The sequence below is a fragment of the Zootoca vivipara genome, chromosome 11, assembly GCF_965207765.1.
Source record: "Zootoca vivipara chromosome 11, rZooViv2.hap1.1, whole genome shotgun sequence".
NCBI classification, from domain to species: domain Eukaryota; kingdom Metazoa; phylum Chordata; class Lepidosauria; order Squamata; family Lacertidae; genus Zootoca; species Zootoca vivipara.
This window is the reverse complement of record NC_142594.1, coordinates 25199930-25217237: the sequence shown is the minus strand read 5'-3', so window position 1 is coordinate 25217237 and position 17308 is coordinate 25199930. Positions and strand designations below refer to the sequence as shown.

At 41.2% G+C, this 17308-nt stretch overlaps 1 protein-coding gene across 2 annotated transcripts in view; it reads left to right on the top strand.

Moving 5' to 3' along the window:
* The window catches only part of ITGB8 (integrin subunit beta 8), a 55148-nt gene extending 38449 nt beyond the window's left edge, over positions 1-16699 (top strand). For both annotated transcript variants that reach the window (XM_060280731.2, XM_060280730.2), the window contains exons 7-14: positions 79-174; positions 257-346; positions 3536-3670; positions 5425-5806; positions 10523-10748; positions 12156-12256; positions 13550-13716; positions 13811-16699. In XM_060280731.2, coding sequence (XP_060136714.1) covers positions 79-174; positions 257-346; positions 3536-3670; positions 5425-5806; positions 10523-10748; positions 12156-12256; positions 13550-13716; positions 13811-13927 — 1314 coding nt within the window. In that variant the 3' untranslated portion in view covers positions 13928-16699. The remainder of the gene's footprint in view (positions 1-78; positions 175-256; positions 347-3535; positions 3671-5424; positions 5807-10522; positions 10749-12155; positions 12257-13549; positions 13717-13810) is intronic.
* Positions 16700-17308: the final 609 nt, after the last annotated feature.

The following is a 17308-nucleotide window of genomic DNA, read 5'->3' as shown; positions in this document are numbered from 1 at the left end:
ATTTCACAATCATAGCATTCCTTTAGATCATATTAAACTACAAATGCCACACTATGTATCTCCTTTTTTTGTTTTCAGGAGCATCCATCACTTGGCCAGCTTTCTGAAAAACTCATAGACAACAACATTAATGTAATTTTTGCAGTCCAAGGGAGCCAATTTCACTGGTATAAGGTATTTTTAAACGTCAGAATTTCACAAGTTTTAAGATAATAATCACAGTGGCCTTTTAACTGTAACACTGTTTTTTCTGTAGGACCTTTTGCCTCTTCTGCCGGGAACTACTGCAAGACAGATAGAATCTCAAGCAGTGAATCTCAGTGACTTGGTGGTAGAAGCCTACAAGGTATATGCTTTGTGATGAATGCATTTTTCATTAATGTTGGTTTGGGGGAAGCAGCTGTTAAAATAAATATTCTGTGAGCTCCAGGTACAGGTGCAATATAGCAAGATAGTCAAGGAGTGTCTGCATACCTATAAATATATAAAACACTGTTCTCATATAATATTATATAGAACAGTAAAATATTATGGAGAAAACTATTAGATCTGTTAAAACCAATACCACAGTGTAAAATAATTATGGCCTAAGGTTAAACTTTTCTAGGATAAACACTCTCCTAATCTTCAGTCTTCAGTTTTGAGGAATAAGAAGGAATAAATTGCTGGGAAATATTGATGATTATGATAATAATACAGAGATGCAAAGAAAAAGCAGTCGATAAGAACACTGGAGGTCAATAGCAAAGCAGCCGGTCACCAGAATTCAAAGCTAAAGGCCCGTAGGGAAGGGCTGTAGTTTGGTGGTAGAACATCTGCTTTGCATGCAGAAGGTTCTAGGTTCAGTATCTGGCATCCTCAGGTAGGGTCTTCTGCCTCTAGCCAGGGAGAGCTGCTGTTGCCAGGCACCTTAGGGAGAACTGAGCTAGATAGCCCAATGGTTTGAGGCAGCTTCCTGTGTTCTAAACTCCTTCCTTTAGGCTAATAATAACTATCTAATCTACAAAATGTCCCAAAGTCCCATTCAACCAAATTTGCTGTGGTGAGGTCTGTGGTTGGTTCCAGGAGGGTTCTTGAATGAAAACAACTGTCCGCATAGATTAGAATGAAGCAAAAAGAAAAGAATCTAGAAAAAGTGAGCCTCTATCAAGCTTGGGTCAGAAGGAAATAAAAAGCTTCCTTTACTAGCAGCACATAGCTTTACCCAAGAAAATCACTTAAGAGTGGAAACTAAAGGCAAACTGCAAAAAAGCACATACCTTCTCTTTACTTCTGAGGAAAATCAAGCTAGTGTACAGTTATCAAGAAAATATGCCACTAGGACAGAGTGAGAAAGATAGGGGGCGGGTAGCCAGTGTGGTGCCTTTAATATGTTGTTGGACTAAAGCAGGCATCCCCAAACTGCGGCCCTCCAGATGTTTTAGCCTACAACTCCCATGATCCCTAGCTAACAGGTCCAGTGGTCAGGGATGATGGGAATTGTAGTCCAAAACATCTGGAGGGCCAAAGTTTGGGGAAGCCTGGACTACAGCTTCCTTCAATCCCAGCCAGTATAGCCAACGGTCAGGGTAGATGGGAGATGTAGTCCAACAACATCTAGGGGTACCATGTTGATTACTTTCTGTACTAGAAATGTTCCTATGCAGCAATTGGTTACACAATGTATCTTCACTGTTTCTCACTGAAATTAGTTGTAGCAATCAAATTGATTTATATCTGCTTCGTAACTAACCTTGCTTTGATGTTCCATTTTTAATTGGGGCAAATGGCAAGGAGATGCATTCTCGGAAGGATATGTCATCTCTCCAAAGCCATAATTTACAAATAGATAATGAGAAGACCCAGCAAAAATGACACCAATTAGAGCTGCGTCTAAACATCCCAAATTAAAGATCTGTTTAAGGTCTCAGCATCTAAAATTCTACTTCCCTACTTAAAAAAAACAGGCAAATGGTATATAAAAGAGAAAGTGATGAACCAAAAGAGAAACTTTTTGTTATGTGTGTGAAATTTCTTCCATTGCAGTTCACCTGAACTGAACTGTTGTAATTAAAAAATATCAGCTGCCTATATTTGATTAATGATGCGTCCAAGATACCTCTGAATTTCTCTGTAGTTTCAATTTTTAATTGGGAGTTTACCAAACAGGTGCCATAAAAAAGTTATGAGCTCATGGCATTTCTATAGATTTTGGGGTTGTTGTTTTTAACAGTTACCAGTTTAATTGGTCTTCCTCTGCTAAGCACACAATCAACAGAAATCTGGGCAACTTTGCATCTATGTCAAATGATGAGAACAGCTTCTTTTGCTCTCAGTTTCAAGACAGAAAACAGTTAATGGCTTCATCACAATTCACAGTTCCAACATTTTAGCGTAAAGAAACCCATATCTCACCTTTTCCCCAATACATCTTGGGTTCCAACATCAGGATGGAACTTACATGATGCACATTTGCTTGTGATAAGACGGCACTGTGAGCTTGCCCAGAAAGGAATCTCATTTTCATTAAATCTGATGGGTTTTTATCTGTATTCTAATTTTTCATAGAATTGTAGAGTTGAAAGGGACCGTGAGGGTCATCTAGTCCAACCCCCTGGGATGCAAGAATCTTTTGCCCAACGTGGGTTGAACCCACAACCCTGAGATTAAGAGTCTCATGCTCTACCAACTGAGCTATTAACATACTTAGTGCTCTGAGAGGCAGTGAGCACATTCAGAAAAATCATTTGGTGCAGCCCTGTACCAATTAAGACTGCATGGAGGGATTGCTTATTTGATTTTGTGTGTGTGTACATGAATAGATACTCCGTAAACTTAGAATATAATCCCTGGACTTAAAAAAGTATCACATCATGCAGGGAGAGAAGCTTCAAACATTGTCTTTAAGCCAAATCACTCCACGCTCCCAGCAAGTGTAGAGATGCTAGCAGCTACACACTGCCATGGCAGCCTTCTTGCCATAGCAAACAAGGGATTTGCTTGTCTCTGTCTCGTTTTTCTCTGTGATTAGCATTGCCAACAAAGAAAGCAGCTTGCACGGAGTCTCGTGCTCAATCTAGCAAGGATAAGAAAGGTCGGTGCCACAAAAGCAAGGGACATCATTCTCCATGATGGATGGATGGGGAGAGGGACATCCGGAAGTAGGTATTCTAGGTGCTAACAGCAGCAGTATTTTTAAAACCAGTGTCCACTCAGTAGACATAGAGCAGAATAAAGATGTTATTGTGTGAACTTGCCCTATAGTGGTAGAACGGAATGCTGGATTTGTCACTGACATTGTAAGATTAGCTGGAAACCCCAACATTGCTGTCCTCCTCTTCAGGATTACAAGTTCCCCTGGCATGGCTATGTGATATATATAAATGGAGTCTTTATACAGAAAACAATTTATTCCTTTATCCAGAGACAGACAGGCTCTTTTGTTTCAGTTAAATCCACTGAGTCAGGCATGCTGCCACTGTAGCACATATTGCCATGCAATGTGATGGAGCTCTCTCGGTTTTTGTTTTGTTTTGTCCCCCCCCCCCCACTGCAGAATCTGGTCTCTGAAGTGAAAATTCAGGTGGAAAACCCCATCCAAGATATAAGTGTCAAGGTCACTGCAATCTGCCCTGATGGAAGCAGAAAAACCGGCGTGGAGGGATGCAAAAACGTGAAATCCACAGCTGAAGTATGGGCATTCCTTTATTCACAAAGGAGGCAAAATATTTGGTCAATGTTTTTATAATAGCTTTTTCAGTGGAAGAAAGATTTGGTATGGGTTTTAAAGTAAATATCTGTGGGTCGTAGTCTTAGGCCCTCCAGATTGTTCATGGAGTTTATTTCTGTGGAGCTTTGTTTTCCAGTTAAATCCATGAATAAACATTTCTGCTCCATGGTTAGCAGTAAGCAGCTGCCGTTTCAAATTTCCCCGGGCTTCCAGGAACGAGACATTGTGCCTGCTTGAAAGTTTTGATCCTAGAGCTAATCAATTAAAGTACATTTTAAATAACTGGTGTGAAGGCCATAGCTGCCATGTCTCCCGCTGAAAAATACGGGATCAGCAATGGCGCGGCACCAGAAGTCGCTTCTACGCATGTCCGGACATGCGTAGAAGTGACTTCCGGTGCTGTGCTACCCATGTATGGGCACCAGAAATTGGGCGGCGCCAGGACCCAAAATGGAACCTCCCTGGCAAGTAGGAAATCCAGGGGATTTACGGGATTTTTTCCAATCCGGGCTGCCAGCAGGAAACGGTTTAAAATATGGGGGTTTCCCGTGAAAAACGGGAGACTTGGCAGCTATGGTGAAGGCATGCACTTATTTTAAAGATGTGCCCTGAGGTTTTTGCTTCATTTCCTAAACCGTTCAGAGTTCCTGAAGGATGGTCATCAGAGTCATCTTTATTATTCCAACACACATCTTTGTCCATGGCTAATGTTCTAGGGTGTTGTGTGTTGTACCCCTAGCTTCTTCATTTATATGCTCCTCTGTGTATGTGAGGCTCCTCGGGTAAAACAAATAAGCATTTTCAGTTTGGGAAGCTGACGTGTAAGCCACATTTCACGTCTGCAATGGATGAGTAGACTGGGGCATTACAATGTATTCGCAAACCATCACCAAAAGCAATAGCTTGCCCACAGTTAAGGAGACCCACTGTGCAGTGGTTTTTTCCCCCCTTTAGCCCTTACAGCTTCCATTCTCACAGAGGCAAGCCGCTTTTTCACAGAGGCAAGCCGCTAGTTTGTGGCAGCTGCTACAGAGAGAAACCAGTACTAGTGGCACATATAGTTCTGCTTGCATGTAAATTACTTTTTGTTGGTGGCCTCAGAATGCAGCTGCAGCATGCCAATTCAGGGAACACCAATGCATGAAGGTCACATATAACTGCTTGAGGATTAAGCTTTTTCATTGCTGTGCTTTAATAACAATCATTTATATGGGACCATCTATGACAGCATACAAATTGCGTCCAAATATCACATTGAAGGTGGTCCTAAGAGAGGAAAGAGATTCAGCTAGTGCAGGCATCCCTAAACTTCGGGCCTCCAGATGTTTTGGACTACAATTCCCATCTTCCCCGACCACTGGTCCTGTTAGCTAGGGATCATGGGAGTTGTAGGCCAAAACATCTGGAGGGCCGCAGTTTGGGGATGCCTGAGCTAATGCTTGTTGGTTTTAAATTATGGTTAATTCTAATAGGCCACCCTGTCTTATTCAGGATGATACCCGAAAACAATCCACACAGAGAGGGAGAGGGAGGGAGGGAGAGAATGGTGAAAGGTGTTCTCTCCCCCACCCCGCCAAGAAGTCAATGCTTTAAAAAGAATATATGCTTATAAATAACTTGCATTTTTCAACAGCTTCTATAAATGCCCCAGTACAATTATAGGGCTGCTTTTCAACGATACAGTAAAAGAGTGCTTCTCATTTTTTATATTGCAGGTGCTCTTCAATATTTCCATTGCCATGAAAGGATGTAGTACAACTGAAGGAAGAAAATACATGATGCTCAAACCGCTTGGTTTCAATGAATCAACCAGAGTTAATATACACAAAATATGTGCTTGTCAGTGTGAGGGCAGCATAAAGCACAAAAGGATATGTGTCGATGAAACATCTCAGGATGCAGAGACTTCGAGCTCCAGCGACAAATTCTCTTCTGAGCAGTGCAAAATGCCCAAGGGCCATCTAGTCTGCAATGGTCAAGGAGACTGTGTAGATGGGAAATGCATTTGCCACAAAACCAAACTTGGCACAATATATGGTAAATACTGTGAAAAAGATGACTTTTCCTGCCCTCATCACTTGGGAAACTTATGTGCTGGTAAGCTCCAGAATTTCACTCTATTTTACCAATTCAGCTTTCAGTCTTTTTCAGCTAAACCCATTTTCCAGAGAGCAAGCTCCATCAAACCTAGCAGGGTCTCTAAATAAACATGCACAGGAGTTTGCTGTTAACTAGATTTGTAGCTTTCCTTAACCCTAAGGCCCAAACTAAGTCACACTATTGCTAGATAACACCATGTACCTACAGCAGCATCAATATAGTTCCTCACTAAGTTACATCTGCAGAAATAGACTAATGTATGGCCTCAAGAAGCTTATGATATAAAATACACAAGGGGTGATGTGAGGGGAGGGGGGACCAGCAAGGAAAGGGAAAGAGGTGGCAGAAGAGCAGCTGTGGGCAAGTTCAGATATACATACTTAAAACTTGGTTGCCAGTGGGATTGAAGCAGATAAGTCAAAAACCACACCTGAAGAAGGAGAGATCTAGAGGAAAGGGTGTTTGTTCATCCAGTCTGGAGAGAGCTCCACACATCAGGGACGGTGACCGTGAATGGATGGACTCATTTTAAGAATCCAGGAAAACTTTGGATTGGTTAAGGGTATGATGAGTCTGGAATGAGCTGGCTAACTTGCTCCTCTGAGATGATGCCAAATAGTCTTATGCTGCACAGTGCCCTTGACACAAGAGCTTTCTCTATCTGCTGGGGAATCCCCCCAAAAGAGCATGCACACCAGATTATTTATTTATTTATTTACATACATTTGATGCAAATGACTGACACTAAGGCGACTCAGCTTCTTTTTGCTTCCATTTTCAGGAGAGCTTGCTAGTCGCCCAAATATGCAGCACCAGTGTGCAGCTCCACTCAGAAAACAAGGTTGCTCACTTGTAGCTATTGTTTTTCAGTAATTTATCCACACCCAGTCCCACCTTTTGGGAATCCACTCCCAGGTTAAAATATGGCAGTGGGGATCTTAAGGAGGGAAATAATGTCGCCTCGGGTGTGCCCAAAACAACCAAGTGTTCACTTCCGGTCAACCGCGCCATCTTCTCAGTCAGAGGTCCGTTCAGCGGAGTTGACCTCAGCGCTTCAGGGGGGGCTGCTCCAGCACAGCAGAATCCCCAGAAGAGCCCCAAATCAAGCGTTTTGGGGACCCGGCGTCTGGCGGGCGCCAAAAGCAGGCTCCCCCCTCCCCGGTAAGGCTCTGTTTTGAGCCCCCGAGTGCGAGGGGGTAGAGCTGCAGCACATCAGACTAAGATTGCTAACTCTGACAGCGCGAAGCTGCGTGACTGGGAGAGAGCAGCGGTTGATTCTTCCAAGGAAAATTGTCAAAAGCAACAGACTGTGAGTACATTGATTTATTGGATCAAAATTAGGAAAATCTGGCCATGGGTGAGAGATTTAAAAAAATGGAGGTCCATCTCTACCCACTGATTGACTGGGAAGCAGTAACGTGTCCCGAAGCCGGAAAGGAATTTGGAGTGCTTTAAACCTCCAAGGAATGAACATAAATTCCTCTCTTAGGCAGGGTGAAGGGGGGAAGAGTCTTTTTTAAGGAAAATCCCTGCAAAAAGCAGCAATTGGGTCTGGGAAAAGCCTCTCCTTTGCCCTGGAATCGGCACCACAGGAGAATCAGCTAGACCCTATTATGATGTCACAAAGGAATGGAATGTGTTTATTGCCTAAAGTGTGAACTGTTGCAATGGAGTGAATAGATACTTTTGACATTAAAAATTGCAACTGTTCTTTTACTGAATGGCTACAAGAATCTAAAGCTTTGAAAAGAAATCTCTATGGAAACTTTTTTAGCCAATTTGGATACAATTTCTGCATTATGTGTTTCAAGTATAGACTCGATTATTTCTAGTTCTCTAATCTCGGTTCTGCCCTTAAAGTTGGAAAGAATGTCAACATCCGGAGCTGCACCTGGTTTTCAACAGAGAGTACTAAATCTGCTGTGGGAACTTACAAATGGGCAGCATTGGTTCAGTTTGCAATTGGAAAGGACTAAGAAATTAGTTGAGGGAAAGGAAGATGGATTGGCAATTCAAGAAATTACAGTGGAGGGAAGAAAATATGAAGAATCGGTCCCTGAAGATAAGGCGATAGACTTTAAAGAGGAAAAAGAAGGAGAGAAAACTCATCAAGGTGCATCAGGGAACTTTAATACTGCAGGGATGGAAGAACAAGAATTTATTTTGGGACTGAATTTACAAAGAGGGAGGGAAAATGTGTTGTTTTGGGAATGGCAAGAGAGACATCTTATAGAGTTAGGAGGGCAGAGGGAGGGGAGAACAAAAATCTGGGTGGTGAATTATGTGAGAATGGGAGTGAGATGAGAAATGAAATTGTAGTGGTTATAGGATTGAAAAAATATGGATTTGAACACGGGCCGTATTATGGAATTTCCTGTATCGACAGGGAAAAAGAGACCGGGGGGAGGATGAGGCAGGAACAGATGAAGATGTAGATGATACTTGAGAAATTAAAGAAATGAATAGCTATATGAATTTTTCTTGGAGAGGCTTTTAGGCTAGGGAGGGTAAAATTGTGGTATGTAGGTGTGAATTGAAGAATATGTTTAGGATAGTAAAATAGTAAATGTAAGTGGACTCAGACAGTTGAGCGGCTTACCGCCTCTGTTCTTCTTCTCTATCTTGGAGCCTCTTGGTGGCAGGGAGAGGCTTTGGGGGGAGGAGAGAGGGGGGAGGTTGGGAGAAGCTTAACTATAATAAAGACCACCTCACGACTGTCTGCCCCCGGGGCTTTCTTGTGTTTTTAAGATAATGGGGAAAATTTTAGTGTATGGAAACTGCTAAGGACAAAATAAATTTGTTTTTAAAAAAATGAAACTCAGAAGGGTGAGAAGTCCACAAGACAATGTTAAGTAAAATGAGGGTTAAAAATATTGATTTATTTGTTTGTATTTTGTTATGTTTTTCTCTTTGTTATTTTTTAGTTTGTGTATATGTGTTGTGAGGTATTTGCTTTTGTTTTTTACTGTATTATGTTTTATTTTAAAATGAATTTTAAAAAAATTGAAAAAAACAAAAACAAAACAAAACAACCAAGTGTTAGGAAAGTTCCCTCCAACTTGAATATATGTCTGTTGATGACTTTCCTGCCATGCGAACTCTCGTTTGCATGTGGATTCCTTCCCAAGGGCAATAGTTTCAAGTAAGCAACCTTATTAATTTCCCCAACAGCTTGTGAAGTAGGTTAGTAAGTGAAGCTGGGAGTTGTTAACTTGCCCCGGGCCACCTAGGGAATCTCATGGCTAGGTTTTTCTTCAGTTCTGGTCTACTGTCAGATGTTCTTTGCATCAGCTATGTCCATCACATGAAGAACGGCCATGCTTGCTGGCCCAACCATTGTGTCCTTGCTACAGCACACTCACCCACACCCTCCATGCATTGTGTGGAAGTGTGGTGATCCTTCTCTACATGTGTAGGTTCCCCTTGTGGTGTAGAACCCCGCACAAATGTTAACCGCAATACCTAAGAAATAGTCGGTTTTGTACTGCATATGTCAGGAGTGGAGAACCAAATGTTGCTGGATTACAGCTCCTCTTATCCATGACTATGAGTCATGTTGGTTGAGAAAGGTGGGAGTCAGCATCTAATGACATCTGCTGGCATATGTAGCTTGTGGTTTAACAACTATCCCTTCTTCACAGTTTCGGTGTATTCATGGCACCAAAACTCTACTGAAAAACAACCAAACCGATAAATATTTTTAAAGAGCTCTCAATTTCAACCCACATACCTTTCTTAAACTTTTTTTTAAAAAAGGGGGGGAACACATTAATTGTACACCTCATCTTCCCACCCTGATATTCTCAGGCAGATCAATTACCTATTTTCCATCTCTTAAGCATCTTGAGTAATGCTTAACCACTAGGGTGATGTCTTTTTTACAACCTCATTTCCCTGTATCATAATTTGATGAGCTTTCATTAAAGATTAGATAAAATCTTACTTTCAAAGAGATTTGATAAGATCTCACGGACAAAATGATTTTAAAAAATTTATTTATCAGTTTTTTGACCATTTTTAAAGTCACTGTAAGCAGATATAAAATTGAACCCAAGCTTTAGAGTCACATATATACAACATTATAAAGGGCCATCAAACACACAAGGAAGCTTTTTTTACTGCAGTAACAGTATAGACGCTGCTAGAGGACGATGTTTTGCTACCTCTCCTGTAGGTTCTTTTCCCAGCATGCCCGGCAGGGTCTGCTGGCTGAGTTTTGAGGTCCCAAAAGGGGGCTTTTACCTTGTGCAGGTGTGACATTTTTATACCCTATGTAGCTAGGAACACTCCCCATTGTAGAATGTGGTGTTGTGCCCAAATGTGATACGAAATATATATAGAATTGTTAATACAATTTTATGAAATGGTAAAATGGCATACAAAAAAAATTAAAAACGGTTTGTGCGTAACCTTTTTAAATATTTCAATGGAATATACCTACCTCATTTTAGTCATTAATAGGCAAAGGTTCATCCATTTGTGCTACAGGAAATAATTTTTGAGGGGGGGGAATGAAAAGGTCATTAACCTATTAACCACATTTCCACTAAGAAGCAAAATATGTTACCATCTTCTTTAAACCAATAATCACTTAAAGGTGTAATTAGTTTTCAGAAGCTGTGATCAATAAGGGTCGGCACAGGAGACCTTGGAAGCCCCTCTCTAGTGAGTCATGTACCCAGGGCCTCACCCATTCCTCCTCTGCCCTTGTAGGCAACGGCGAATGCGAAGCAGGCAAATGCAAATGTTCTAGTGGCTGGGAGGGTGATCGTTGCCAGTGCTCCTCATCGTTACGGAAGCACTGCATGAATTCAAATGGCCAGGTCTGCAGTGGAAGAGGAACTTGTGTGTGTGGAAGATGCAAATGCACCGATCCCAGCAGTTTGGGCCATTTGTGTGAATTCTGCCCTACTTGTAGAATTGCTTGCAGTGACAAACGGTATGTTTCCTCAGATCAAATTATTACTTGTCTTTTTTTTTTATTGCAGTCTCCTTAATTGCAGGTATGGGCAATATATACTGCACATTCCTACTGGCACTTCTTTTACGGCTGCCTTGTGGCATCTTACCAAGGGGCTGGTGATTCCAAGGAATAAAATCCACAGCATTGATCCATCTTCTACAAAGTGATGGTCTTATCATTTCCAGGATACTCGATAGGTCGATCACTTTGGGCTGACCCTCATGAGTTACTGACACACATTATGTCCCATACAATAGCCCTTAATCGAGGCTTTTTAAGGGCTAAGGACTTCCCCTCTTGTTTGGCTTGCAATGGAGATTAAGGTTGCCCACACTTTTTGCTAATCAGTGCAATCTTGTGGAAGCTGAGTACATTAATTGCTCTTCATCCTGCCCACCCCTCACATCCCAACCTTCCAGTGAGGGTTAAGTTAATGTCATGGCCCCTCGCGGAGTGTATTTTGTGCTTCTTTGTTATTGCCTGAGAATCCCGAACCCTCTTGCTTTGGGCCAGAAGGGTTTGTACAATGTGCTAGGCTGCACTCACCATGAAGTTGACAAGCTGACTCCCATTCTGTGACTCCCTGTTGACTCAGGCTATTCATGACTAGAAAGCAACACTTGAATGCTGGTGCTGACACAGAGAAGAGTGGCCTTTCTGTCTCTTCCTGCACCTCCATTTAGCAACTGCAATTGTTCTTAAGCTACAGATCCCAGAATTCCCCAGAGGCAAAGAATACGGTTGGAAAGGCAATTGTTGGGATACAAGTTGTTGTTGCTTCTCAGGGCAAAGTCTGGGTGGGCAGGATGTGGTCAATCAGCTTTAATTTACCAATCTCTGTCCTGCATTATCGGTCTGAGAAGTAGTAAAAGACTGGTTAAAATGTACCTCCTGGGACTTTTTCACGCTCTGAAAAGCTCATCGCTAGCTCAGTTCCTAAGGATGCTGATAAATATTATTTTAAATCCCAGTCATTCAACTACACGTACCGGAGGCTGGAATTTTATTATGTGGTTGAAATTCTGAGGTTTTCTTATATCTGGTTTTTGTGTGCGCGCAAATCTAAATTATTTTTGCTTTGATAATAACTGATTTTCAAGATTGCTGTTTTTATTTGTTGTAAGCTGCTTTAGAAGGCTTTGCCCAGAAAAGCAGTATGTAAGTATTTTGAAAGAAAGACTAGCTAGATGGCCGTTTGTGTATCATTTTTGATACCTGGCCATCTTCTCTCTTAAGCAATCTTGAATGGGGGCAAGCTGTACTGTTGCTGTTGCTAGTAACTACATGAAACAAAATGCTGAGTTTATTGATCCCTGATTTTACTTCATAGTCATGGGTAATCCAGAAAGAAAGATAGATATTCAGTTGTGTTCTGGTTTACAGGAATTGTGTGCCCTGTCTTCACTCCAACTCGTCTCAAATTGCCCTGGACCAGTGCAAAACTTCGTGTGCTTACAGGTTGCATTATACTGAAAAATCTTCAGGTAAGTGAAAAACAAAATCATCAGTATCAGATTGCCTACAGTTGCCTTGGTGACACAGCGAAGAGACTGGTTTTTGTGGATTGTAGCTCAAAAGAACACTACTGATATGGAGGTTGTTGGTTTTTTTTTTTTTACTATAGAAGGCATTCCTTGTTCGAGCTAGTATTAATAATTTCACACAATAATTAAGGCAAAATCTCTTTTCTCTTGAGAAAGTAAAACCTAAATTACAGAAAATGTGGTTGGCTGGCATTGGCTAAATGTCAAGGTCAGGCATTTCTAGGCCTTTGAGAAATTAATTCTGCTAATGACAAAAGCAGACACAGTAATACAGGAACGAATATTTCTATAAGCCTATTATTTCACACTCTGCTTCTCCATATACAGCTACTCTTATTCCACATTATGAGGCATGAACAGTTGAAACAAAATGTGCAGTTGAGTCTAAGGCTTTTAAAGCATATCCCACCCCTCCTATTATCTTGGGAACGGTAGTTTACCCCTCACTGAGTTACACTACCCTGCACATGTAACAAACTTGTTTCCTGGATTCTTGCCCCCCTGGCAAGCAGGGGGCTTGAAATATATCGCATGTATGCAGTCTAACTCTATAAACTTAAGAAACCCTCTTCTTCCAAATAAACTCCCCCAGAATTAAGATCATGTCCCCGATCTCTTAACAGTACAGACACTACCAAAGGTGGGGCTCTGATCCCTAGAGAAACAGAGGCAGCTTGGTGGTGGCTCCATGAGGCAGTGCAGGCAGAGAAAACTGCACTGCATCCTCCAGCAAATTGACCAGGAGAGCTCTTTTAAGTTGTCCAGAATTTCTGGACTCCCACTGAGGTGAAAGGACCTCTAGAACCTTTGAAGACCTGGTGTGACCAACTGGCTACACATTTTGAAGATACAAACTTTCAACTTCAGAGAGAGATAATGATGGTGGCTTGAGTGAATGGTGGTTTTCAGCTGCGTTCCTACCTTCAGTTATTTGTACACTGCTTGGAGAATGAAATCTAGATAAATAAATCATGACTTGATGCTTTTTGCTAGCTGAGATCAGTGGTGTAACTATAGATCTGCCTAACATGTACATTCTTTTTTGGATAATGCTTTTTAAGAATAAGGTGCCTTTTTGTATATATGGCAATAAAGATGTCATTTATTATATTATTCAACAAAAGTACAATTATGAATTACTTTCTCGTATTAGGGTTTGGCTTTATCTTTTAGGTTGATTGCATGGACCTTTTGAGGGGACAGTGTGAATTTTACTACTTCTTCTTTTTGCAGAATGCACAGCCGATGATCCAAGCCACTTCAGAATCTTTTTCATAATTTTTATAGTTACGTTTCTGATTGGGTTGCTTAACGTGCTTATAATCCGACAAATAATTCTGCAGTGGAGCAATAACAAAATGAAAACTTCATCTGATTATAGAATATCTGCAACTAAAAAGGTAATTGATGTCGCTGATCCATAATGCATTTTTTTTTAAAGGAATGCTAGGTGTGTGGGACTTTCTGACCATTTATATTCTCTCCTCCTTTAAGGATAAAATGTTCTTGCCCACTGTTTGTACAAAAACGGTAACCTACAGACGTGATAAGCCCGAAGAAATCAACATCAGCAAGTTACAAGTAAATGAAACTTTCAAATGTAACTCCTGAAGACAGGCTGCTTTCTTCAAAGCTTTGTTTTCTCAGCCAAGAAGTTTATTTGAAAGATACTTTGGGGGTTTGTGGTTTGAATACTGTAATGAGAAACTGACCTGAAAGCCTAGTTACACAACATGGCTAGATTTCAAACAGAGCTGCTCCATTTTGGGGGAAAACAAATGTGCATTAACTACTGATTAACATGATTAAACCAATTAAAGCACAGATAATTTGGATTGGAGCCAATTCAGTCCCATTTAGGATCAACAGGATCAAATTGGCTTAAATTTGACTGTTCTGGCATAAGCAGGCTTCCTACCTGTTCACAACACCACTCTGCATTGTAGCACTTTAACGTAACGTAACTTATTTAGTATTTAGCATTGCCACGTAATGCTGATCTGAACTGGTGTTGCAAACGCACTGATCTCACTTTAGTTAAGGAAAGGTTTGGTCTACATTTCCCAAACTATGTAAAGCAAAATGTAGCTGGCACAAAATCAGTGACAGGTCAACCGTTGGCACTTAACTCCTGTTCTGAGCACTGGGGAGAAAGCAGATCAGAAAGAGAAAAAAACGTGGGACAGAATACCCACAGAGAGAATTGCCTGCAAAACAAAACAAAAAAGATTGAAACAATTCCTTGCCACTATCACTCTGGCCCCGATAATCGCAAGCCTTGATGTCCTACATTGCACTAATCTGGAGGAGAGAGGCTAAGTAGGCTTGCATCCAGCCTACTAAAAAGCAAAAACACTAAACAGAGCAATCTAATCCCCCCCTACCCAGTCATTGTGGATGGTACTTGGATGAGACGCAGATATTTCTCCAGCCTGACTCCACTGGCCTCCACCACCAGGAGAGCTCCATCTTCAGCAAGATAGCCCTACCAGCAAGAAGCACCCTAATGCACCTTCCAAAATGGTTGGTGGAAACTCCTGAAACACAGGAGATGGTGGAGAATCCTGTGCTGATCCCTATCTGCTGCCGTGTGATGGTCACAGGCACTCTTCTCTGCACCAGCCTGGGAGGTAGCACAGCCAACAAGTGTCTCCTGCTCCCACCTCTACCTTCTGCCCTGGCTGGCACAAGTGGAACTGACTCTTAAGGCTACCATCCTACAGCATGCTTTGCCTAAGGCTAGCTCTGTTTCTGTCCCTGGGTCATAGTCCCCATGCCAGCATGGGCTCAAAATGGTAAGGGTCCTAGCGGGGGGCCACGGGTGGGGGGTTGTGTTCCTTCTGGCACCTCAGTAAGGCGACTCGACTCATGTCCTGAGAACCACTGCTTTGTGTGAAGGAACGAATATGGTGATCGTTCTGTGTTGCATTTCAGAGAACACTAGATAAAGGTATAAGTACGTTTGTATACAGAGCACACTTTATGAATCTCTTTTCTGTGCGTACTAACTATTCTGCCTTTGTTTGCTTTGAGTCTTTCTAAAATTGGATAGAATTGTTTTGTGTAGAAGACTGGAATAATCAAAGGGGTTAATCACTACTGGATTTTTTAAGATAATTTTTTATAATGGCTCATTGTTACTTACGAATAATAACTACATCAAGAAGACACACTAAAGCTTTTGACTCAATTTGACCAGGGTGTGTTTGTGTGTGTACGTGTATTACACACACACACACACACACACACACACACACACACACACACTATATTTTCCATTATATATAATGGAAAATATAGTGTTAGTGCAGGAAAGTGTGAGGTGGTAAGCACATGAGAAGATGGCAGTAGAGGAATAGAGCAGGCTGAGTCAGTCCCCACTCCTGCAGGTCTCTTGTCAACCAAAAATTAAAGCTGGTATATTTTAGTGTTTTAAAGCTCTGCCCCTGTTCCATGCATGCATGGAACTCCTTTCCTAATGCTATTGGAAGCTCTTTGCATCCATCCCATTGCATACAAGAAGGATTCCCATAGTGTTGGAGGGACATCTGGAGCTGGGCATTATGACCCTGTGGATTTTTGAATGAAAAATTATTTATTTTTGGAGACAGTGGAGTTGTGCTCGGTTGAGGCCACAGCGCTCAAAAACTGCACAATCATAGCACTTTTAGAATTAGAATGTATCCTGTTCTTTGAAAAAAAAATGCAACTCCTCTTGCTGAAACAACCAAATCTCTTTGTGTTTTTATTCAGTCTCCCCGATACTTTGCACACTCCTTAAAAAAGGTACGCAATTAGTGCCAATATACTTAAGTATGTCAAAAGGAACATCATGCTATCCACGATTCCTGCCTACAGATATGCCAGGTTTTCCTTCTGTTTGTCATGCCACAATCTGTTTCATACTTCAGTATCGCTATACAATTCGAACACATCTAATTTGCAATGTATATTTTGCAGTGGTTTTTGATACCTTTTGCTTCCGTCAAGTTTTAATGTGTACTGTATTTTTTATATATTTTTTGTAAAAGCAAACATGGATGAGTCCTGTTTTTATAGATTCAGTGCTTAAAATGTGTAGGCTCTTTCTAGGAAAGAGGAGTTCAGAGTAAAAATAATTTCCCGTTGTTCAATATAAGATTAAACACTTTGAAATCACTGTCATAACTTCTGTTGAAGCTTAATACATGTTTTTATTTAAAATGTATTTTTGTAGTGTTCATGACTAACTTTTTTATTTCAGTTTTATTTATTTATGTGTCACTTTAGTACATTGTGAAATAGTTTATTTTTCTATGAGAGCTGCAATAACTATGGCTTAGCATTAATTTAATGCAAAATTATTGTACTTGGTCTCTAACGTTAAAGAAATATTGTCTCTAATCCATGGTTGACATTCTGTTATTTTGCAATAATATTTAAACAAAAAACCTGTAAACGTCTTCCCTCTTAATTTATTTTCCTATGAAGTTTTGCCAAAGAGTTATTCAGCCCCATTGCTAAAATCCTACACATTATCATTCATGTGTAAGTCGTATGGGTATGAATTTGAACAATATATGCCCACCTGCCCACACTTGATGCCATATGCGCTGTCAAGTGTGCGGCATGTCGAGAGGCAGCTGCATCCACTGTGTGACTTGAGTCGCACTAGCAATAAATACCTGCAAAAAAACCTTTTAACTCCCTGCCTATCACCTGAAGACCAGCTGGTCAATATGGCGTCAGATAATTGACTGAAGGATGGTCCCCACTCATCTACCAAAGTTCAAACCATTTCCTCGCCCCTGCTATACACAAGATGGAATCCTGTGGAAACATACGAGCCAAAGGGCATGAGTTGTGAGCAGTTATATAAATCATCTTTTCAAAGTGTCTCCAAAATGCATGTCTTTCGCCCAATTAGCCGGGCTCATTCCCCCCCTCCCCCCTGCTTTAATCAATCAGGAAGGGCAAGGGTCAAAGAAATACGTGGTGGTATTCTGCCACCAC